Source organism: Diaphorina citri, unplaced genomic scaffold, assembly GCF_000475195.1.
Source record: "Diaphorina citri unplaced genomic scaffold, Diaci psyllid genome assembly version 1.1 scaffold186, whole genome shotgun sequence".
NCBI lineage: Eukaryota > Metazoa > Arthropoda > Insecta > Hemiptera > Psyllidae > Diaphorina > Diaphorina citri.
In genome coordinates, this window is record NW_007377623.1 from 120,720 (window position 1) to 146,837 (window position 26,118).

At 34.2% G+C, this 26,118-nt stretch overlaps 1 protein-coding gene across 2 annotated transcripts in view; it reads left to right on the top strand.

Moving 5' to 3' along the window:
* The window catches only part of LOC103505624 (guanine nucleotide-binding protein G(s) subunit alpha), a 59,217-nt gene that overhangs the window by 3,908 nt on the left and 29,191 nt on the right, over nucleotides 1-26,118 (top strand). The window contains exons 1-3 of one of the 2 annotated variants that reach the window (XM_008469977.3): nucleotides 4,308-4,745; nucleotides 14,544-14,616; nucleotides 25,240-25,294. In XM_008469977.3, the coding sequence (XP_008468199.1) occupies nucleotides 4,607-4,745; nucleotides 14,544-14,616; nucleotides 25,240-25,294 (267 nt within the window). In that variant the 5' untranslated portion in view covers nucleotides 4,308-4,606. Of the gene's footprint in view, nucleotides 1-4,307; nucleotides 4,746-14,543; nucleotides 14,617-25,239; nucleotides 25,295-26,118 lie in introns of those variants that run through there. The other variant, XM_017442509.2, reaches the window with a different exon arrangement.

Genomic DNA, 26,118 nt, shown 5'->3' on the forward strand with positions numbered 1-26,118 from the left:
AAAAAAAAAAAAAAAAAAAAAAAAAAAAAAACAAAAATTTTTTTGGAAAAAAAAAAGAGGCAAAACCTTTGAAATAATTTGTAATACATAGAAAAAATATCTTTACTTTTTTATGATACATAGGAAATCATGTTATATAGGTAGAGATTTTAGTTTTAACTTTGTTGAAAATTTCTATTTTTTATATAAGTACTTCACGAAAACTGTAAAAAATTACCGTTTTTCCCCCCCTCATAGTTTTACTTTATTGTGCATTTGTTTTTCGATATTTTATACATTTTTGTTTATAAAATGTAGTTTAATTTTAAACTTCCGTCATTTTTTATATTAAAAATTACGCAAGTTGATGTATTGAAATTTATTTTTTATGGAAAAGATATAGTGCAGTTTTTCATTATTATTTATTGGTTTTATATTTTTCTACTACACTGACTTTACACTTGGTAGGTATTCTTGATTAATTAATGATTAAAGATAACATTTTAGATTCTAGTTAATGTGTTAATAACTAATTTATTATTTCAAGCTATTCATTTATTATTTTTCGTTGTAATGGGACCCATTAATCTTTGTTTCTGATGCATTGCCCAGCCTCTACGGTCAGCCTCGCTTACGGTCATCGGTGATCGTTTAGACAACAGAAGGGCTTGGGTTCAATCCTGATGAGCCTTAGTGGTTCTTCCACTCTAGAATTCGTCCTTTTTAGTTGCCTTGAAATGCGAGGTCTCAAATATGTATTTTAACGTTTCTTTATTAGTTGCAATCTAGAGGTTATTCCATGTAAAAGAGGGACACGGCTATTTTACAATCTATTATTAGTCATAGCTTTTCCAAATTCTCTGATCCTCGAAATTATCTTCAATAATTTCAGTGAGAAGAACTCGCTTACCCTCGTAGCTTTTCTCCATTTCCATCAAATCTATTTATTTTTTTCTCTCTCAAAATTTGACTTTGCATTGTTTATTTATTAATCTGTTAGTAGAATGAAGTAAAAAGAGTAATTTTATCGATCAAAAGCCCCCATAAACCGTTTTGTCGTACATTTATTTGTTGGTCAGATTGTAAGACTGATTTAATTGGAACAGGATGTTTGAAAACAGCCATCAATAAGAATTAGTGAAATATGTAGGTATATGCTAAATAATTTTAGTTCTTAACTAAATGAAGTTGCGAATATACTGTTGAAACTAGCTATAGTGCGTTAATTCCGACGAACAATCAGTAATTTTCATGTGTCTAATTTACCCTACAAAAATAGGTAATTTTTCCCATTGAGAACACTAACAGGATTATTAGAGCGCTCTGTTGGAGTTTCAACAAATCTTCAATAACTTTGAAAAATATCACTCAAAATTTCCATCGAATTTCATAGGTGGCAGCATTGTTATGTTTGCGACTACTGGGGTGAGGGTGAGGTGAGACTCTATCCCTGCAGAATACTGCCCTCTGCCAAAATATCTGTTAACTTTTCGAAATCGTTGTTTGTTACATCAAGAAAAAAGTCGAGTTTTCAAAATAAGGAGAAAAAAAAACTGTTTATTTTGAGTTGAGGGTTATTGTGAGATTGCGGGATTTATGCTCGAAAAGTGCCTTGAAGTTGAAGCTTGAGAAACAGGTACTATTTCCACGTTTTTACTTCCGATGTCGTCTTGTAATTCCGACTAAAATAAACACCTGGTTTTTCATCACATGTATAGGTACATGTCATCACATGTATAGGTACATGTTTTTGTAGTATATCAGGCTAATTTTCACACAACTGATTACAGAAGGAATACAGCAACATTAAATAGATACTTTAATGATGGAACTTTCTGATGTGTAGGTATTTAGGTAAAAGACAATTAAAATAAAGAGGAAGTAAAGAATCATGTGAAAAGCGTACCTGTTGACAATGTGTTAAAATTATCTCGACTTCTTCAACAGTTGACGCGTTTTTACTATAAAACTTTCGCAGATTTATATTTTCTTGTCATCTTGAGGAAACTGCGTGAGCCTCGATTTCTCCATTATGATAACAGATTCAGGTTATTGTTGGAAATCAGAAGCGGACTGTAGGGTGGTAAAAGAGTCAGTATAGATTGAGGAATGATCTCAGTTATTAAGAGATACCTGCAACCCCCAATTTTCAGTAGGATCTTCGACACTGCAATCTGATGCCTCTTTACTGACGATCTACTTACCTTACAGGTACCTACTATAATTTAGGCAATAAATACAAAATATGATTACACTTCGGGTCATAAAGTTTTTTCCTTCCTGGTATGTTCATTATTTGGACATTAAATTCTTTAAGACAAAAGGGGTAGGCGGGTAGATATACCAGAAGGAGTGAGCATTGAATTTCCTCTCGATTCGTGAAATTGACCAGAAATTTTGCTTTCCTGTAAGCTTCATAATTTGGTTAGTATTTATCGGTATCAGTCGTTGGAGTTGGATTAAGTTTCGACTTTACATTTGTGGTGAGGAAAACTCCCTAAAGTGCATTTGTAAATAATTCATATGTTATTCTCATCATAGGCGGCTAACCAAAAGTGGAGGGGGTACTTGAGTATTGGTGGATGTACCGAAATGCAGTTTCTCATAGATGCGGGGTAATACTTAGAGCGTTTGGAGATAATTTGGTGGATGTGTCAAAAGCACAAAGCACCAGATCTTTATCTAATCTGTTTTCTGCCTTATACTCAAAATGACAACAGTCCTTATTCACACGTTCTTTGCACGCGTAGGAGTCAAGTTTTTCATCTTGACCACCTACCTTTTCCAGTTGAGTGTTGAGATAGAAGAAATCCATCCCATTTGTTCTCAAGATAAGGCTATTCGATTTTATGTTGAAATCCAATTCTTTTTATTTGTTTAAGCCTCGGTAGGCGACGATTTATTTATTTAAGTTGTGTTGAATAAAGATATAAATATAAGTCTAGTTAGGTACTTACCTATAACTATGGCAAACATTTGCACAGAAAAGAGGCGGTTCTTGTGTATGTAAGAAATGGCTCCAACGATTGGCCTATCAGAGGTTACGTAAGCAAAAGAAGGTTTCTTACGAAGGTAAGTTTAACTCAAACCCAAGATCACTTGCGGATCAAGCAACAGTTTTTGTTTTGCTTACACCTAATTTTGACAGCATTATGTAGAAAAGAACCATCCATAGGGCAATTCGCCTTATGGATGACTCTTTTCTGCTTCATGCTGTACACTTGTTCCTGTTAAAAATGACACCACACAAAAAATAGACGGACTATACAAACATGACCTAGAGAACCTACAGTTTACAACTGGGTTACAATGTTACAAACCAATGAAAGTACCCTGCCTTCTTGACCTTGAAAAAAAATCCCTGGCCTTGGAAAAAAACTACACCATCCCCTCCTCGTACACTATCGTAGTAGAAAACTACAACATTCCCTCGTATACCTATGTATAGAGTTAGTTTCCCGGGGATAAGATAGGTTGTAATAATGGTTATTGCTCGGATGGGTGAAAGAAAGAACCAATTCCTTTATTCAATTTGATACAGTTTAGATTAGAACAATCTTAAATTTTAATTTTAAAAGAAAAAAAATCCAAGATATTACTTCTTTAAAAAATGGGTACCTATGTATTTAATGGAACTGTTGTAAAAATAGAGCAAAACGCGTATAAATAATATGAATGAAACCTAAAATTCGAGATGTGTGTGGTGCAAAATGTTGGCAGCGAGCGGAGAACACAAGAACAAGAACATTGCAAGGAGGTGTAGGGACTAGGAAACGTAGGGTGGATGAAAATTATTTCAATGTATGTACCTATACCTATCTCGTAGGTACAACTTTTCCTCAAAAATATTTCGAGTCTGTGAAGAGGCTGAATGTGCAAGCTCTGCAAGGTGAAAAACTTGGAGGTATCTAGGTACATTTTTCTCTTCTTTTTTTTGTCGAAAGATTGCAACAATTTCAAAATTACCTACAAGAGTGTGAAAAATGTTGAGTAATTGTAAATATTCTAACGATATAAGATACATATTGATTAGTTTATAGTAGGGTACTTAAATATTTAGGTTAAATTAGCCAATCAGTGGTGAGTATAGTCTCCCTTATGATAAGAGGAAGGGATTGGCGATTGGTTTTGGTTAGCAGAAACATGTGTAGATCACAAGAGAAGTGAGGTCAGTGAGCTAAGAGTTTCTACATTGGGTTAGTGGATGGTAATTTTCCTGGGAAAAACTATTCAAATGAACTTAAATAATTTGCGTACAATGAAGCAATGAGCATGTCTGGGACAAGCGCACTCACTACGCTACGTATACCCACAATGCAACAAAATAGAGCCAGTGATCAGTGATAGATAGTGGCAAGAGGTGTGAAGTAAAGAGTATAGCAGTATCTCGCGAGTCAATTCACTTCTCCTTGTCATGTTTTTCGCTGTTCGCAGTGACCGGCCGTACTCTAAATCCAATTCGTAATTGGTTCGTATGAGTTGCGATTATTTCTTTTTCATCAAAATGTTGAATCATATTTTTTTAATACAATGTGTAGTGTATAATAACCAGGGCAGTAGTGTTCGGGACGTAGTGCCAGTGTAAAAATTCTGCTGCCTCCTAATAGAAAACTCCTCTCCTGATGTTATGGGGTGCTTTGGAAGTGCTAGTTCAAAAGCAGACCATGAAGAAAGCAAAAGGGGCAAAGAGACGAACAAAAAAATTAACCAACAACTACAAAAAGACAAACAAGTTTACAGAGCCACCCACCGACTCCTTTTGCTTGGTAAGTAAATGAAAAATTAAACAAATTAAAAAGCAAAACAAGACAGAAAATTATATCAATGGAGTTTGCAGCCTCATCTGCCCATTCATTGCTCATAGCTACTTTATTTCCTTTTAAAACACATCTATTTTAGTCTAATTTTCCATATTATTCTACAGTCTGACTAGTTCCCTTGTTTTATATTTTTAAAGAAAAGAAAAATGAAAAGTTTGAAAATTTGTGTGAAATCCCAAGATATTTTCTAACCTCTAAAATAGAGTTGAAGTAGGTACCTACCTACCTAGTAATATTATCTTGCTGCCTATAATATTATTATTATGCTATTTAACCAACTCCATTATCATATTTATTAAAAATTCAGGGCCAAGTCTGTTGAGTATTATGGAATAAATTTGCTAATATTTTAGTACACTTGTTATTTTTTTCTCACTGATAAAGGTGCCCATTACCAAAAACTTAGGTGGATTTAATATTCATGTTCAAATCTTATTTAATAAGTGATCCCCTTATCAGTAAATTATCAAAAATATAAAATATAGGAATTTTCTAACCTCAAAATTCCTACATTGACCTTTTTATAAAATGATTATTTTTATCTTTTATAGATATAGGTATATACTAGTGTTGGATCTGAAATTAATCCATTACCTATCTACTTTACAATTGTAGCAGGAGGGAACTAACATGTCACAGTTGATAGGAATCACAACTCTTGTTTTCTTATAAAAGTATCAAACATCTAGTCGATAATAATTTATCCAGTACAATACAGGCACCGTATAATTATTCAGCAAGTTTCATCTAAATTGTTTTGCTTTTTATTTTACTTGCTTTTTTTTACAAATCCAATAAGTTGGTTCAAATTCACTGGTGTTTACAAATCCACCAGGGAGGTAGAAAAAAAAATCTTTTTCCCCACAATATTTATGTTGTGAATTCTGATGTGGAAAAATTGTTGACAAATTCTAGGATAAGAATACATAAGTTTGTATTTTTAATTTTTTGTCTGTGTGAATGTTATACCTACCTAACATTGTCATTGCCGTATATTTCAAAGATAATGCACGGTACTTATTGACCCAACATTTTTGAAATACCTATCAAAAGCTTTATTAGTTAAATTCTGTATAGATTCCTTCTAATGTAGTGCTTAAGTAGGTAGGTAATACATTCTCTAACTTGTGTTGTTTTCAAGAAATTATTTTTACAAAAGAATATTCTTGTAGGTAGGTATTCTATCTATGATTACTTAATTTTGGAACTAATCAACCAATAACTCATTATACTTCAACCTGTCATATGGTGGATTTCACCAATGTCTTAATCGGAGGTTTCATTAGTGCAATATTTTTTAATTGCCCCAAAAAAGAAGTACCTACCGTAGGTACATAATTAAATACTTAGATAATTATAGATTTGAGTGAGTTGAAGGTGTTTGCAAATGATTCAAACATCTAGAATCATCTACTTATTCAATGACTTCTTTTTGGACAATTAAATAAATCTCCCACTATTGAAAGATTTGATTCAGCTCATTTGTTATTATTATTATTATTATTATTATTATTATTATTATTATTATTATTATTATTATTATTATTTTTTGTTATTTGCTTAGCCTCTTTATTATTATTACTCTAGTCACTGATATTCTATCTAGAGGCACTGATATTCTCTCTAGTCACTGATATTCTATCTAGAGGCACTGATATTCTCTCTAGAGGTACTGATATTTTCTCTAGAGGCACTGATATTCTCTCTAGGGGCACTGATATTCTCTCTAGGGGCGCTGATATTCTCTCTAGGGGCCCTGATATCCACTCTAGAGGCACTGATATTCTCTCTAGAGTCACTGATATTCTATCTAGAGGCACTGATATTCTCTCTAGAGACACTGATATTCTCTCTAGAGGCACTGATATTCCCTCTAGAGGCACTGATATTCTTTCTAGGGGCACTGATATTCTCTAGAGACATAAATATTCCATAGAAGAAGCATTAGGTATTTGACACACCTAATTCAGGTGGATGTTTACAAATCAGTGCCTAAATACAGCTACCTAATCCTATGTATAATGTAGTGATCTCAAAAGCTGTCACCGGTAGGTACACCCGTACTATGTACCTTATAATGTTTACATTAAATTATTCTTTCATTTTGTCAATTTAAAAATCTGGTGTGAACATCACACGACTTTCTATTACATTTGCGGAATACGTATTTAAAAAAAAAAAATAAATTATAAAAAAATGAAAATTTTTCTAAGTCCCGAGCCTGAGCCGCCTGCGGCGGCCGATTTTCGACCAAAAATTTCCTATCCTAAAATACTCCCCGTGTAATGAGGGATCATTAAAAAGTGTCCAAAAATTGAACTTTTTTTTTTTTTTGAAAATTTTTCTAAGTCCCGAGCCTAAGCCGCCTGCGGCGGCCGATTTGTGGGCGGAAATTTCCTATCTTAAAATACTCCCCATGTAATGAGGGATCATTAAAAAGTGTGCAAAAATTGAACTTTTTTTTTGAAAATTTTTCTAAGTCCAAAATCGACCGCCTACGGCGGCCAATTTTCGACCAAAAATTTCCTATCTTAAAATGCTCCCATTGTGATAAGGAATCATATAAAGTATGAAAAAAATTGATTTTTTTTTTTTGAAAATTTTTCTAAGTCCGAAGTTTGAAGCAACATTGACTTTGGTTGATATCTGGATGAGTGACTGTCCGATTTTTACCAAATTGTTACAGTCGCGTCCTTGGACCATACCGGGATAGCATACCAAATTTAATCGCTCTAGGACAAACCGTTCTTGAGATATTTTGTATACCACCTTTTCAAAATTTCCCATTTAAACCTGTAGTACACTGACTAAAATAGAGTGCTGATTAAGTACAAATTACCTAACACCAGGATCTTTATTCTTATGTTTGTAAAATAAATACTCAACATTTGCTCACTAGTTATTTTGCTACATGTGCACAATCTGCACATGTGCAAAATGCAAATGTAAGTAATAAATATGAATGTTGACATGAGTTTCCAGATGGCAGACATAAGACATCTCCATATGGCAGACATCTTGCTAGTTGGAGGCACTGATATTCTCTCTAGAGGCACTGATATTCTCTCTAGAGGCACTGATATTCTTTCTAGAGTCACTGATATTCTCTCTGGAGGCACTGATATTCTCTCTGGAGGCACTGATATTCTCTCTGGAGGCACTGATATCCTCTCGAGGCACTGATATTCTCTCTAGAGGCACTGATATTCTCTCTAGAGTCACTGATATTCTCTCTAGAGGTACTGATATTTTCTCTAGAGGCACTGATATTCTCTCTAGGGGCGCTGATATTCTCTCTAGGGGCCCTGATATCCACTCTAGAGGCACTGATATTCTCTCTAGTCACTGATATTCTCTCTGGAGGCACTGATATTCTCTCTAGTCACTGATATTCTCTCTAGAGGTACTGATATTTTCTCAAGAGGCACTGATATTCTCTCTAGGGGCGCTGATATTCTCTCTAGGGGCCCTGATATCCACTCTAGAGGCACTGATATTCTCTCTAGTCACTGATATTCTCTCTAGAGGTACTGATATTTTCTCTAGAGGCACTGATATTCTCTCTAGGGGCGCTGATATTCTCTCTAGGGGCCCTGATATCCACTCTAGAGGCACTGATATTCTCTCTAGTCACTGATATTCTATCTAGAGGCACTGATATTCTCTCTAGTCAGATAAGGAAAGTCGTGTGATGTTCACACCAGATTTTTTACTTTCTATTACTACAGTTTAGCGGAGCTATACTAGTAATGAAAGTATTGCAATCGGTCCAAATTTTCAAAATCGGGAAATGGTTGGAAATATCCGTTTTGGGATCCCCTGATGTCAAAAAAGTGATTTTTAGCCCATGGTCTGTACGTATGTATGTACGCACGTACGTACGTACGTACGTACGTACGTACGTTACGTACGTACGTACGTTACGTACGTACGTACGTTACGTACGTACGTACGTTACGTACGTACGTACGTTACGTACGTACGTACGTTACGTACGTACGTACGTTACGTACGTACGTACGTTACGTACGTACGTACGTTACGTACGTACGTACGTTACGTACGTACGTACGTTACGTACGTACGTACGTTACGTACGTACGTACGTTACGTACGTACGTACGTTACGTACGTACGTACGTTACGTACGTACGTACGTTACGTACAGACCATGGGCTAAAAATCACTTTTTTGACATCAGGGGATCCCAAAACGGATATTTCCAACCATTTCCCGATTTTGAAAATTTGGACCGATTGCAATACTTTCATTACTAGTATAGCTCCGCTATACTGTAGTAATAGAAAGTAAAAATTGTGAAACTGATATGAACAATATTTGTTCTTGTGAAACATGCCCCACCCCCTTAAAAATTGTCGAAAAAAATCCAATATTAATAGTAGGTACATAATATGGATTAACAATGAAACATAGCAAAGAGGTACCTTCCTACCTACTCCAAGAATACATGAGAGTCAAGGTTTCTCCTCCTCCCTCCTCCTCCTCCTCCTCCTCTATGTTTAGTTCAATTTCTTCGGAGTTCTTTTCTCCCATCGTTTGAATCAGCATCTTTTAATATTTTTTACCGTGATAAAAATATCCCCCTCAGTTTGATGGAAGAGTTTAAGTATTATCTTCCATCTAAATTTTCACCGTTGATGACGTTCTTCTGTACCTGCCTTGGTAGGAAACGGCGACACTCGCCTTATAAGCAGAAGGGCGAGGGTTCAATCCCCATCAGATTTCTTTCCTGTGTTGTGTTTTGTGTTCCACGAAAGTATGGACTAATGAAAATCACTAGGTAGTGTAGGACATCACATTTACACTTTTACACTTGCAACTTTTATTATTTCATGCTTAGAAATAATTTTATAAGTAATTAAAAGAAATATTGATTTTTTTTTTTTTCATACAAATTAATTGAAGTCTATGCTTATTATTATTATTTTAAGCCCTTGGTAACGTTGAACACAGTCACATTTTTTCAAGTCTCATTTTCTCAATCTACTTAAGCAGGACTTTAATTGATGTTTATTAATGTTTCAAAGGTTGTCATAATAAGTACAACTTGATTGATTTTTTGTTGTCCTTGTTCTTCTTTCATTTTCTGAGAACGGAAGAGGTTATTGCTCTCTCGAGTAATAAAAACGAGAAGTAGAGAACGAATATAAAGAAACCGGAGGCTAGGTAGGTACTGTGATTTTTGTTTTTCATATTCTTCTCTTTTCTTGAAGTTCAACTTTTTCACTTTCTCTTTTGCCTGGGTTCACAATACCACTACTGGATATTAATATTAAACTTGATATCAAAAACCTTTTACCTCTCTGTTTTTAGTAGGCTATTTGGAAAATCACTCTGGTCAGCTTAACCATCTGACTGTGAAACTCGGCATTAAAAAAAAATTAAACTGACTCAATGACCGAAGACCACAAACCAAGTTTACCAAGTCTATGAAAATTAAACCGAACCTATCACAATTTTAGGAAACTTAGGGTCATCAGACTGACCATATTATTCTATAGACCTCTCATGCTTTTCGATCAGAATGTTATCAGTAAGTAAATAACAATTTAGTACATTCGTTGAAAATTTGTTGAAAAATTTTGAACGCCTTATTACAATATTACAAACATATTGATCAATTTTTTCCCATTTCGTTACTAGTCAGTAAAGTTGGTTAAGCAGATATCTTTGGAAACCCACACAGTCACTATCTACTTTCAATCTAACAGAACCAATCAGTCTTTGAGTTTTTTCCTCCTTAAAAATAAAGTTGCCATAATGACCAAAAAGAGTTACTCTCGGTCGTTACTTTATTGTCTGAAAATAATTTGGACCGCTCGCTGGGGTAAAGCTATGGCTTGAAACAACTATATTAACAATGATTGTTAAACAAAAATCGTTGAATCAAAACGGTCTCGAGGAAATACATACTACATAGCAATAGAAGTGTACATGCTTTTTGACAATGCCCAAAGAATAGGATACAATTATGTACTTCATCATATACTCGAATCACCAACTTCCAGATCCAAAGTCCAACGTGTTACGTTAACCACTGCACCACTAAGGTTGGTATTTGATAAAGTTACTTAAGCTACTGTATTGTTCTATTCTAAGTTACTTAAGCAACTATCTACAGATCATTTGTACCTCCCCTTTGTCCTCTGTGTTAGATGCAACTCTTCCCCTTTTCATCTTTATCACTCATCCCCCTTCCCCAGTTTTCCACCTCTCAAATGCAATGTTCTTCCTTGTTATTCTTGAACTTGTGACAATTTTCGAGCAACGGAAGTGGCGGAATATAAAGGGCGTGGGTAAAATTCACGAGTGCCTTTTTTTCCCTTGATGAAGGCCCCAGAGTATTTACAATGTATGTAATGGTCGCCCGACTCCAGTGTGAGAGGTCCGTGTCATTGTCATAGGTTTGGATTCTCAGAGGGCGTCGCGCTATTCCGCCGCTACCTAGTCGCGCGACTACGCTTCCAATGTGGAACAGGCCTGAGTGTTATGAAAGAGAAACAGTGTAAAGGGACTTTCCTTTCCACTTTCAGTCTATTCCATTCTGCGTACGACGACACTGGACAAAGAGGAATTGTTTTCAATTTATAAACTCCGTCTCACGAGAACGTGTGTGTTTTGGATTAAAATGATTTGGACGATATTCAAAACATTATTCTGAATTTAAAATTCAGTAATTTTGATAATTATTTATTTGTTATAATGATTATTATTGATGCAAATTTAAATGAATTTTATGATGGCGTAAATTTGTACTAGAAATTGTTCTTAGCGGTCGTAGGTATATCGATAATAATTTTATGTGTAGCCTATTATTGCTACTATTATCATTGTTATTATTTACTGTGTAATGTCAATCTTTGGTTCATTTTTGTTTTTATTTATTTCTCATCCTTTATTAGGCTACCACATGGTGGGAGAGGGGGTGCAAATTGGCCAATTTTCAAAGTAAATAAAACGATTTAGGTATAGGTAGATAACCTATATTGAGAGCTAAAATTAGGAAATGCCTCTTCTTCCAGTAATTTGGCATTCAGATTAATTTGGCTTTTTGGCAGTTTGGTCATATTTTTGTCCTAGAAATCTGTCAAAACAGCGAAAATCAGCATGGTAGGGAATGTGGCTTTTATTTTAATCAGCAAGCAAGTGTTACAAATTTATAATCACCTAGGTATACATATAACATAAAAAAATGATTAAAAAAAAAATATATAAAAAAGGCACTCTTTATAGAAAATTAATGTCACATGTCTGAATATTCCAAAGAGGAAAAAAAATGTAGAGAGAGTATTCAAATCAAACATTTATATAAATTTTGTCGCAAGATATTGTGATATGCTGAGTTGAAACGTCTTCATATTAATTTGTTTTCTACCTAGTAGCATAATGAGCACTATAACATGTTCTCGTATGTTATGTAGGTGGACCGATATTATTTTTAGTAACTGACATAAATAGTACACCTATCTATACTCTATGAAGATTGGGGTGGGCTGCGTATCTGTACAGGGGATGGGGGCGATATACGTACTCTCATAGATATATCAATGATATTGGGTGAGGATAGTTAATGGGATATTTAAAATCAAAGGAGATAAAAGAGATATAGGAGAGAAGAAAAAATAAAAGCATACAAATAGAAGCACCTAAAAAAAAAAAAAAAAAAAAAAAAAAAAAAAAAAAAAAAAAAAATAAAAATACCCTTTTTTCTCCCCCAAAAAGGCCACTCAAAAAAAAAAAAAAAAAAAAAAAAAAACACAATTACAGATTACCTTTACTTCTGCCTAAAAGGTCTACTTGAAGATTTTTTTTTACTCCAAAGTACTAAGTAGGTAGGTATTTCTCACTGCCTGATTTGATCAAAACCTGCATCAATGCTCAATTTTATTATGAATGAAGCTCATACCTACTTACTACAATATACATACTATGACATGTAAGTACCTACTATTGAATGTTATAATTGTTATCATTAAACTTATCAGATAACATCTGCATTAAAAAAAAAGTAATCATAATAATAAAAATCACCGCCATATTTATTTCTTATCAATGGAACAACTACATTAGACTCAAGTGTTCTGTGTCGTAGCATGTCCATCCCATAGTATTTCCCTCATCAGATGGGTTTCAAAAACAAAGTCCTATCATGATTTACCATTGACGCTCCACGTTCACAATTTGCGTTTATTAATCAGTGGTAGAGATGTAGAATAGTTCTCCAGATTGGATAAGTTCCTGATATGATTGACAATTGTTTGTCTGAAGGTATTTGTACACCTTCGCAGTACAGGTGATTTTGGGGACGTAAGGTGTTCAGCAACTGACGGACGAGTGTTTACTCGAGTCTTATATTTAACTCTATGACCAACTTGTAATATGTTCAAAAACACAATTTATTCTGTGTTACTCATGGAGAAAAAAACATTTTTGGATGTAGCTTCAGTTTTTTCTCTCAAAAAATCTTTACATTTACCGCTATAGTGGGATTTTTTACTCAGACAGTATGCCAATTAACAAATTAAAAGAAGCAACCTTATCTGATGTGCGGTGCGAGGCATTGGGTCCCGTGAAACATATGACTGTGCACGTAAAAAAATAGGTGATATATTGCCCATTAAAAATGATTTATATGCATTTTTTATTTAGCATTTTCTTATTTCTGTTGTATTTGATATTTTTGAAAAATATTTACACTCGTATTAACCCTTGAAATTACGTCATTGTAAATTTGTAAGGTGGAACCACCTGCTCATGAAGACATAATTTTGGAATATGAAACAAATCTGCAATAGAAATGTAGGAATGCTAGGTATTTCCTATCTAGTTTGGGGGTAGGTATGTGTGAGACTAGTATTGAAAACAAAAAATATAAATTAGATTTGGACTTAATTTATTATAATTTATGTAGCCAGGAAAAAAAATAAAGTTTTATGATGATATTTGCCTTTATGGATTGCAAAATGAATGAATCATAACATTAATAACATCTTTTTGAATAATTCAACATGCATAGGGTTAATGTTGAAAATCCATTCAGTTGTAGCTTCAAAGTTTTAATTTTTAAAAAATTGCTTCGTATTCACTGATTTTCATTTTTTATTACTGGTTTAAATTAATAGACGTTTTATTGTGATGTTAGAAGATAATATTGAAATACACTTAATGCTTTTTCTTTCTGATGAAAATTTTACGATCTAAGTAAGTTTTTCGTCGCATTTCATTTGTTTTGAATTGTAGAGTTTTGATTTGACTTTGAGAGTCAATGCTCTTGACACTCAACCACAAAGGTTGCCTCGACCATAGTGTAAATTGTGGACGCACCTTTTTACTAGAAAGATTCAGATGTCTTAGCGCCCTTTGACAAGTGGGAGTCATAACGCCTTTTGAGAAGTGGAGTGGAAAGGAAAGGCTAAAACTGTCTTTCATTTGCCTCGTGGAATAATTTATAAGATGGAATCCATGCTATCCTCTTGCTTTTCAAACAAAGTATTTGTCCTGCAATTGAAGATTGATTGAGATAGTGTTGGCACCCACGTTTGTGAAAAATGTCCTTCTTTATTAGGTGCGAAAACTAATTCGCTTTCAATAATATTGTTTTTGTTAATCTGTAATAATAATATTAATAACTTTATAATTATGATACAATCATGTATTTTGTATACTTCAAAACTCAGATGTTTGAATGAAGTACCTAATCAATTTTTCTCATTTTGATTTCAGGAGCGGGGGAGTCTGGTAAAAGCACAATAGTAAAACAAATGAGGATACTGCACGTTAACGGCTTTAGTGACGAGTAAGTGTTGCTTTTTACACAGTTATTTTCAACATTAAGGTGATAAGGTCGGATCTTACCAACTCAAGTTACTCGTACTTTGGGGTTGAACTTAACACATAGTCGACCCATGGTATGTTGTCGAGGCAATGTACGGTTTCAGTCCACGCCGACGTGACGTCGATAGACGGGGTCGACTATGTGTGGAGTGTGGACAGTCCTTTACATTAGCTTTTAACTTGACCCAATTTCAATCCCGCGTCAACTCGAATTAGTAAGCCTCGACCTAAGGTACCCTGACTTCAATAAACATTAAACTTTTGACATTTTATTCAAATTTGGAACGTATTACAACAGAGTCGCGAGAAGCTCTTCTGCAGCTCAAACAATTTTCTTTGAAATTTTTACATAGAAAATATCGTGTACATGCACTTTACAAATAGAAGTAAAAAAATATGAAACTTGTAACGTATGCAAAACAACGAAACATTACAAGAATTTGAAGAAGTACTCCCCACTTTACTTTTCCAAATAATATGAAGAAAATGATATACATAAGTAGTACGCATTTCTCTCTCCCTATCTCTCTTTCTCTCCCCCCCTCCCTCCCTCTTTCTCTTTATCTCTCAAAAGATGTTGCAATGTTATTAATTATTGTTATACATTTTGCTTAGATACACGAGTACTTACCTACTGCTCTCTTTCTCTTTGCATTCTACTACTTTTTAACTGAAGATTTCATTTTTTGAAGATTTTGTCATATAAACTTTCTTGCTTTCATAGAAGAATGTTCTGTAATTGAATTTTCAAGCATAAGGTGGAGATGTTAAACACTTCTTTGACTGATTTTGTTTTTCAAGAACCCAGGTACTTTTGGTCGAAAAAACTGTGATCAATAAAATACCTATGCCTCGATAAAGAAACCTTGCTACTTCATCGGAAATTTTTCGTACGAGTTACTTACGTAAGTTTCCTCGCAGTTATTTTCTTCCTAAATGAAACTCACTCCTGTATTTTTTTATTTTTTTTTTTTTTTTATTGCTGAATCATAAAATTATCTGATTTCCCGTCGATAATTTGATATCAATCATAACAGAAATCCTTGAGAAACCTTACAAATTGAGAAGATATGTATAAGATAACAACAGATCTTAAAACCCTGAAAATATGATTTACACATCGAGGATATGAAACTGATGTTTCTGCCAGACGGTCAACCAAGAAAGTTATTGCTGTATCTCTATCAATCTAGGATGCTTTTAACTTGCCATGTTCAAAACCCATGTTAATCGTGATCAGTAATCTAATCAGCTACATACCTATACAATACAGTCTATAACTCTATACACTTTGTAGGGCTTTTTTGTAATCATTTTGGACCCTTTCGTGATTTGGCTCTTGATTTTTTCCACACGGATTCTCTCCTTCCCAGTTCTCACTCGTCCTCAGCCCAAATACAAATTTACATCCCACTCTTCTGTTTTTATCAATGCTAACGAGTAATTTTTTGTTTATTTTCCATGTCCCAATCTATCAATCACATTAACTTTCTAGTTTGCCTTTTTCATTGTTTATTAGACTGTTTCGTGTTTGGCCATTGTACGCACGTTCATTGTTGCAGTGTGTCCTTGTCTGACGAAATCTTACCCAAGACCTGGTTCTAGTTTTAGATTTTTCTCTCAAGTTTCGTGTTACACTTTTGTGGTTCCATATTTCATTGCGTCCCATCATTGCGCGGGTATGATACCTTGTACCTTATTATTAAGTGTTTTAGTTTTCATTTCTTTCATGTCAACAAATTACTCTGTTTATCAAGAGTATCCTTTAAGTCTATCAATATTTCAATTTCTAATATAAACTTGGGTATTTTTGGCACATCCACTAAACAAAAATCGATCACTTATTGAGGAATCTGGTTTCAAATAAGGATATCATGGTTGCAAATAGAATGTAGAAAGAGATAGATGATATTACTTGCACGTCTCCTGTCTCTGTATCCTCTCTTCCCCCCTCCACACCCCATGTTCCCAGACTAAAAGTTGTCCTTGAATTTCAAAACAAAAGGTAACAATAGGGAAGGGTAACGTACATCTGGGGAAAGCTCTTGGCTTGTGCTCTTCCATTTGAACAAAATGTAGCGTAGCACACAGAACCCAATGGTTAGGATAGTATATAGCATAGGAGACATATGCATATTTAAAATTCAATTTGACTTTGACATTCAAATCCTTGTCTTATGTCACTCAAAATTGCAAGCGGAAATGCCAGTATTTGTCTTTTTTTCTAATATACCATGTAGTAATTTCCTCCCGCTTGCATTCTTCTACACTCGTGCATATTGTGGGGGTGGTGCAAGTGGTTCCATTTGCGAGCAATGTGGGCGACTTTTTTTCAATATTTTTGTGAAAGATAATTCGTTGTTTGTCGAACAGCGTCGACTGATGACCTGGTGTTGAAGTAGCTCAAGCCTCCGTCTGTTTGACTGTTGAGCTGTTGGAACTCGGTCCTACTTCGACAGAATCGACAGTCTTAGTTGTGTACCTACTACCCTATACATATTACATATTTGAAATTGAGAAGGCCGGGCTTACCAAGTCGAGGTAATTCCGGGTTAAGTTCAACTCTGAATTGAACTAGGTACTGAGGTACAGATCGATCGTGAATGAATGAATCTCATCCCCCTGTTAATCCGACTTGATAAGCCCCGGCCTTGTAATATAAGTCAATGTTTTGTGACCCTCTTCATCCTCTGCTCCTTTCTCTCCCTTTCTGTCGCCCACACGTGTCTCCAATGGAGAAAATGCAGGTTTCCCAGATTCTTTTGTTTCGCAAAGCCAAGAATTTCAGCACTTAACTTTTCCACAGCTAGAGCTGTTCTTATACAACCTGACGTATTTCCTTCTTAATATTTTATGCTGTATTTTCTTTCCAGTCTAAATACATTGTTCAATTGAAGTGAATGAAAATTAAACGGGCAGGAAAAGGAAATAAAGAAGTACATTTTTAAGTGTAGGTGAGGCGAAATGGTAGGTAGCTAGGAAAAAGAAAAGAAGGAAAAGGAGTAGAATAATGGCCAGACAAAAAGACTTGAAACGAGATCAAAGCGTTAGTAAAAGTGAACACGTAGGATGCAAAGGTCCTGGTAGGTATACCGCGTTCCAACCCTCGATCTTAATCTTGGCCCTTTTTTAGGCTTCAGCTCTGGTGAAGGAACTTTATAGTCTTATTCGAGCAGTCTAAATCAAATTCTTATTACTATGAAAAGTAGGACTATACGAGTATTTTGCTTTCGTCTGAAAACTTTAAGTAAGACCTTTTATTTAAACTCTTGAGAGTTCTAAATTTACCCAGAAGACATTTTCATGTTGTGGTAGAAGCAAGACTCAGACATTGGTGAAAAAGCTTAAATTACTCCAGTGCTAAAATCCACGTTATGAATATAACTTGAACAATAATTGTTCTTTAAATGCACTTCTGAGCATTACGTTTTTCTTCCTATTTGTACACAGAAGGTTTATTGTGTTAGTCAAAGAAAACACAGTATTACCCCATCTTCCTATCTAGTAGATAGGTAAGTATAAGTATCTATTAAAACATTTATACGGGTGGGTATAAAACTCCAAGGTGTACAATTTTAAGAATAGGTAGTTATGCAACCCGTATTTCTTTATGCGAAAGGTAGACAGCATGAAAATATACTGACGAGCGTGATTTTGTAGCACAAATGCAAATTCATACTACCTATTAAAATAATAATACTCTTACAATGTTGCCCAGTTTCTGTATGTTTTCATTTTGTAATGTACCTAATTGAGTTTAGTAGCGTATTGTTTTCCCCGAAATTCGAAATTCGTCTATAAGCGAATAATACTCATCCTAAAAAGGATTATTTTAGGCGCAAATGTTGGAAATTCGACAGTTGAAATAATTATTTTTCAAGAAACTTCCTTGAAACTGTGAAATTTCATTGAAAATAATTTTCGTTTTCCTGAAATGGTGATGAGAATCGACACCTTTTAGGTCTCATGGTACTGATGTGCTTGTCAGGTTGTATATATAGGTAAGAAATAATAGTTTGATTAGTCATTACCTTTCGTCTTCCATTACCGCCCATTTCCAAAATTCCCAAATTAGGATGAACTGTTCTAGGTGGACTTGAAGCCTTGGTTCGAACATTTGAACTGCGTCTAGAAATGAATGCAAAACTTGCACTGAGAATACACAGATATTTACAATCCTTCTATATTCTATTCCGTGTGTAGCTTTAGTGGCGATATTAATTGATTTTATTCAGAGAGGCATTCAAAGAAATGTTTATTCCTGATTTCTGAAGTTGGATCTCAGGGTATTTCCAAGAATCTCCACATTCCTAATCATCAGTTTACAATACAATTTTTCTGCCCATCACTCACTCCTATCTCCCATGTGATGTCATTATATCAATCAGCTTCGATTTATTGTCCTCCTAAAGCTTTAATTATCTTGCCTTGATAACTCTTTGACCATGTGCTCGCCTGGTGATCAAGGGGCCGTGGATTTGAATCCCAGCCAAGGTAGATAATTTCATCATTATTTGAGGATTTGACAACATACCTGTGGTAGTATATCCATTATTATTTAATCATTTATATTATAATGAATTTCATAAAATGAGCTCAGCATATAAAAGTAATTACTTCTACGGCCGAAGGGAAGGAAAGGAAGATTTGATAAGGGTGATCTTTGATAGCTCGGTCGTCACGTCCGTCATTAGATGTTATGAATTTGTTGTCTACGAATAAGAGAATGGCATTACGGCACATATTATTCCATTCGTTATATTTCTGTCCTAGTGTGATTTACAACTGATATTCTTGGTTCTGACGTTTTACTATGTTGCGAACAGGTGTGAATGTGTTTGACTGCTTGTAAATATTCTAAACACATCTAACGCAACCCTTTCCATTCTCTGAGCATCAATGATCTTCACAATGAGACGATTGTTGATAATCCGAAGGTTATAGTTAGATAAGTTTCTCATAGTAGGTATCTTCTATCTTCAATCCATAAGAGATGGAGCTCATGTGGAGAAAAATCAGGAAAAAAGCCCTTCATCCGACAGCATTTGTTATGGACTCCAAACTAGTTGACCAAACAGCCACAAATCGAACAAAATAAGTTAGTGGAGAATGCAAATACTTCTGATTAGTTTTTTTTTTTTTTTACTTATTTATTAAATTATTCTTATTATTTAAACCTGTCCTAGGTATCCATCTCCACCCTATACGCTATCTATCAGCCCATTTCAAGGAACTTGGTTGAAAATTTGATTCCGCATCCGGTGCCATCAGAATCAGAAAACTGGCAGCCGAATATTTTCCACCGAGTGAAAGGGCTTGAGAAAAATCATTGGCGGAATATTGCAGCCATACAAATCAGTGCACGTTTCACTTTTCTTTTACGTTTTCATCTTTATTAACCAGTGGCGGAGTGGACAAGGAGAACTCAAATTGTTATCCTCAAGGGGAGACAGTGAGGATCATTAAAGAAGTTAGTAACGCAACGTTTCAAAATCAAAGATTTTTAGAAGACATCCAATGCGGAGCCTTGCATAAGTTGCTAACTTCTCGAATGATCACTGCTCCCTAAAAATCTTGACCACATTTTTTGATGGCTCAGTTGCTCGGTTCTTTGAACTTTTAATGAGAGTAAAGTCAATTCTCGAGTTGAGTCAAGTCACACAATTTGTATTGCCGAATTTAATAGACGCCACTGGATTTCATTTTGTTTTTTTATTACTTTTCACTACATACTTGAAGTCTTGAAGTTTTCGCATATGAAAATCAGAGAACACTACTGAGGTGATGAAAGTAAAAATGAAATTACAATGCACACGAGTACATTTATTATCACATGAAATGTTTTTAAGTGCTGGCATCTTGTTTGAATCAACTATACCGCCAAAATATGAACGTATTTGAGTATGAGTGATGAATCTGACGAGTGTGAGTGGACAATGGAGAGTAGGAGAGTTCAGCCCCATTCAAAATTTTGAATTACGAGCACGTAGGTACTTATATCTAAGCAAAACAAAGAATAGATTGAGAGTTGGGGAAGGTCATCCCTCCTCATCATAAAAGGAAAATTGACAGAATTTGTGGAGTTACTATTTGGGTAAGCATAGTATTAAATTTATACCTGGAATTTGTGGGGGTATTCTGTATATCGGATATTTCATTAGAAATAGGTATAGATATCCCACACAGTACCCATATTGTATACGTTTTGATTGAGTTGAACTCGATGTACGAGTACTCGTATATTGCCATTGATGTGTGGTGCGGTTTTTCTGATTATGTATCGAGCAATCACGGGTATTTAATAATAATGCTGATGATATTTCACTGAAAGCATGTCAAATGCGATCTCTTGCTTTACTTTGTGTATGGAATAGATGGATTTGTAATGTAAACCACTAACCAAACCTGCAGTTTGCTTGTATTTGATCCTGTTTATTATTATTATTATTATTATTATTATTATTATTATTATTATTATTATTATTATTATTATTATTATTATTATTATTATTATTATTATTATTATTATTATTATTATTATTATTATTATTATTATTATTATTATTATTATTATTATTATTATTATTATTATTATTATTATTATTATTATTATTATTATTATTATTATTATTATTATTATTATTATTATTATTATTATTATTATTATTATTATTATTATTATTATTATTATTATTATTATTATTATTATTATTATTATTATTATTATTATTATTATTATTATTATTATTATTATTATTATTATTATTTTATTTTCTGTATGCTGAAGAACATTCTACTGGAATTATGAAATTATAATTACCTGGTTAGTAATTTGACTCTCGTGGTAGATAATTTCATGTCTTGCATCAAATTTGAACATTTTTCGATGACAGACTGGTTTTGCTTTTGCACTTCAAAAGAGAAAAGGAAATACCACATAGTATTGTAGATTTGTGGAGTGTTAATATACGCTGCTGCCTGCATTCCTGAATTATGTTATTATATTATGTATGCCAATCTTACCAGCCTCCTCCAACTTACCATGAAAACGATTTACCACTCTGCTACCATCCAAGCGATTAATTTGCTAACACGTTCCAATCTTTTCACATATCAATAAAAAGTTGGAAACAGTATGATTTTGTTCCCTGCTCCTCCCGAAATTGAGGTATTTTTAAAGTTGCAAATAGTATTTACCACAGACAGCAAAAGCATACCACGTAAGCCTTAACTCTTTGGCTTACTTTGGATTCACATGTTTACCTGAATTGACTCGGTAATAACTTTATCACCGAGTATGGAGAATACCATCGTTTCATTTGCATTATTAATTTCGAGTTAAGTGTTCAAAGTGTAAATTAATCTTGTAACATGTAATGCATGCAAGCTGTTTAGTTGGAGTATTAAGTTGAGTTGAAAATGAGGAGCTGATGGGATGTAGGTAGGTAGGTAGTTTTAAGGTGCCTACACACGAGCTCAAAAGTTCACATGTATTGAAGACAATCTAGAACTCATCCTGTTTTACCTGTGCAGCGAAATCTGTTGTTGACGCAGTCTGTTCTGTGGCTTTGATGGATTTTCGGGACGGCCAAAATCCATTGGGAGAATCCAGGAATGGACTTCCCTTGTCCCTGGTCCATAAAATAGGGATCGAATCGTGCAAACGCGGCTTTTTGTGGCATAACCTACGTTAGGCCAGGAGTGTTTGCAAATCCAAGTGTAAATCGGCATTATGTTGCGAAAAAATTGAGACCATTTCGGAATTTATTTCAATCGATTCGTGGATTTGGTAATCACCGTTATTTGACTCGAATTCATTAGGACTGGGGAGAGTGGACTGGAGCCAAATAAACTCGACGTGTGTAGGAGCCTTTTAACGCTCATATAGATACACGCATACACAGCACAAGAGTGCAATTAACCATGGTATACGTAGGCAGAAGTTTCATGTAATTTTGTTTATCAACAAGCTCAATTACACTAAATAGATATGGAAAAGTAATATTTTAGGCTAATCAGCTATTGAAACTTGACAGTTCTTCAGTTGGATGTAGATGGTTTATAGACTTCGTGTTTCTATCCTAACATTTTGTGAAGATTTAGATCTAGTAGTGTTGTTTTCGATAACTCACGATTTGCTAATCCTTCTGAGAAGATTATTCATTTACATTTTAACGTAGAACTGTAGAAATAAACTTTTTCCATTTCAATGAAACCTCAAAAACGCTTACGGAGACATTTGATAAGCAAGGTCCATTGTTAGTACTTGAAATTGAAAAAAGTAGGTAGGTATCCAGAATACAGGTAGGTTGAAAATAATTTTGAGTTTGAACTATCTACACTGTAAACTTTACACTCCATTGGTTTTACAATTAAATTCCAATGCTGGGTAGATATGTATAAGCGTTTTGATTTTTTTTACTTATTTTAAATGCACAATATTTTATTGTACGGGCAGAAATGTGGCGTCAGAGTTTTTTCCATTACATATTCAATATTGGATTCGCCGTTACATGGAAATATAAGCCATAATAGAAATGTAATTTAAAAGATGAAAATTTATGTCCATTTTCTGTTTTTCTTTGTTTCTCATGATTTTCATTGCCAATGTCACAATAACTCGAATATAACACAGGAGGGTATATTCTGCTCGATATCTCCTATATAAAGCATGACTCATGTTGTATGCTCAAGCTTAGGACCTGTTGCCATTACGAATTTTCTAATTCAATCTTATCTAGTTCTTTTAGTAAAGATTTTTGTGAGATAAATAGAGAAGTGAATTTCGAGTAGGATTGCAATTACCTTGACAATTTCTAATTGTTTTCATTTGTCTAATGGATAATTTCCCTTAACTAGAGGCTAATTTCATGAAAATCACACTTAAGGGAACTCATTGTGTAACCTTTAATAATATGTCCTGTTTTTAGATTTTTCTAAGACTAAGATTTTTCTACGTAGGTATTCTTTATTTGAACTGGACTTCATCTATTTTTACATGGATCTGATATCGCATTGACACAGTCATTGGAATTTACACAAGTATCCAAAAGACACATGTATGAATTGCAATTTTCAGATGCACTTAGCCGCCTTCCATCCATGCGTCTGATCCAATGCTGATTTCATGTACGATAGTGTGGACATGGAACAAGAAAAGTATCTTGGTGGAACTCCTAGCATAATCTCAAGTATTTTGACCTTGTCTAGCGATATTTATCTCATTATCTTTTATGTCTGTCTGTCCATCTGTCTGGGTTGAGTTTTCATTACATTTTAGGTTGCATTGAATTGCAAATTGCAATGATTCTTGACAATGGCGATGAACTGCATCAAACCCGTTGGTATTGTGTAAATCCCATGCAGATAAATCTTTTAAGAGCAAGGATTCTGTAGTGGGCATAGGGTGACACGTTTTGCTAAAAATACCTCTGGTATGACTTTGAATACTTTGGATTGTCAGTGCCAAACTTATCGTCAGACTGATGAATTTTTAGCAGGAGATGTTTTCCTGAAGGAATCTAGTACAATTTAACTGTACACGTAATTTAATTTCCCGATTTCCCTTAAACATTGCGAACTCTTTTTGAGCTTTTTCAAATATTTGGCGTTAAATAGCGGTCGAAACGTACATTTCTCGAGGTCCGTTAGTAAAATATTTCAAGGTAATACCTACCTAGGTCATGAATGTATATTTCCCTCACTACTCGTACTGTGTATTGGTGCTCGTGCATCGTTTCATACCTATGTGCTTATGATGTGCGTTTTGTGTGTCTTTCTTCTTCTGTTTCCCCCCAATTCTCCGTCTTTCCCTTATCTTGTCTATTTATCTTGCAACTATGTCAAGTCGAAAATTTAGATATATTTTTTTAAATTGAGATTTAAAAAAAAGACATTTAAAACAAATAAATATTTTAGTTTCTTCAGACTGGCTACTAGGTAGGTTCAATAGATTTTTCTTTGGCCATACTCCCTATGTAGCTAGTTCTCCATATCCAATGTACATAGACATCTATACCATTTCTATATCCAAGTAACACGTGTTCTCTTGAACCGGGGAACGGTATTATTTATTAATGACAAAGATGCGCTGTGCATAAGCAATCTTAAAATGCATCTGGCATCTGCTATTACGGGAGAAAAAGGAGAAAGTAGGGAAGGAGGGAGGGAGGAAAAGGACTGTGCGAAGAAAAGAAACCAATGAAACCATGATTTTATTGTTCTTTGTGACTGAAAATGAGGTTTTTTTACTTTCCTTGTCCTATAGGTAATTGTAATAAACAAGAAATGTATCTTCTTATTTTTTAGTAGATAGTAGAAGTTTATTCAGAGAAATTGACAAATCAAACAATACCTTTGCTTGGAAAGACTTGAAAAAAAGTCTTGTGAACTTGAATGCTGTCAGTGTGAGCTGATGTTTTGTTGACATGGTGTTGCTTTTGGCTACCGGAAGAAGAAGATCAAGGGATTTTCAAAATGTGAACAGTACTTCTGTTATAGTTAGCAAGATTACTAAATAATCTGTAGACGACTTGCACCAAAATTATACATACTAATCAATTATGTTTGTTTCTTTTGATTTCAGCGAAAAGAAACAAAAAATAGAAGATATAAAAAAGAACATTAGGGATGCAATTCTTGTAAGTATATCTTCATTTCATATTAATTTTAATTAGATAGGTACCTACCTGAAAGTTTATTGTCTTCGAACTTCGAATATGCTCCTATAACATATTGAAGTATATTCGATTTTCAAGTCAATGTCGCTCTAAAGACCTTAGAAAGGCAAATTAATATTTTAGTAGACTTTTCTTTCACCCAAAGTTGTAGTTTTAGTGGCATATCATGTGGAAAATAAGCATTATACATAGCAGGTAGGTATGTCTACTCCATAACAGAAGTGATAGGTATCTACACCGCAAAGTCTTTGTCAATGCTTCATTGTACAAGTAAATAATATCAACTCCTTCCCATGTTTTGAAAATAAATATCCCAAGTGTCAAAGTTACTAGGCATGTACATTGTACGTATATTGGGTGTCATTTTCCTTTAATGTCATCAATACCTTCATCTCGCTTCCGTTTATCAAAAAATTAACTACGCTAACGTCGCTAACCGCACGTAAAGCCTTATTTTGAAAAATTTTGGGGACTTTTGTTCAGCGTCATCAATAAAAATTTTGAAATGTAGATTTATACACACACATTTGATAATTATAACCTCTTGAAAAAAATTGGAATAATTCCAAATTAAAATTAAAGATATGTTTTAGAACGGCTAACGTTAGCCCAGTATGTTATTGTGATCCCTCGTGTAGTATTGATGTCTGGCATCTAGGGACTTGAGAGCTCAATTGAAGGGTACATTTCTGTACCTTCTAGTGAAGAGAAGCGTCCTAAATAAACAAAATAAAATTGAACTGAATAATGAAATGAAAATTTGAGAATTGAAAGGAAAAAAAATA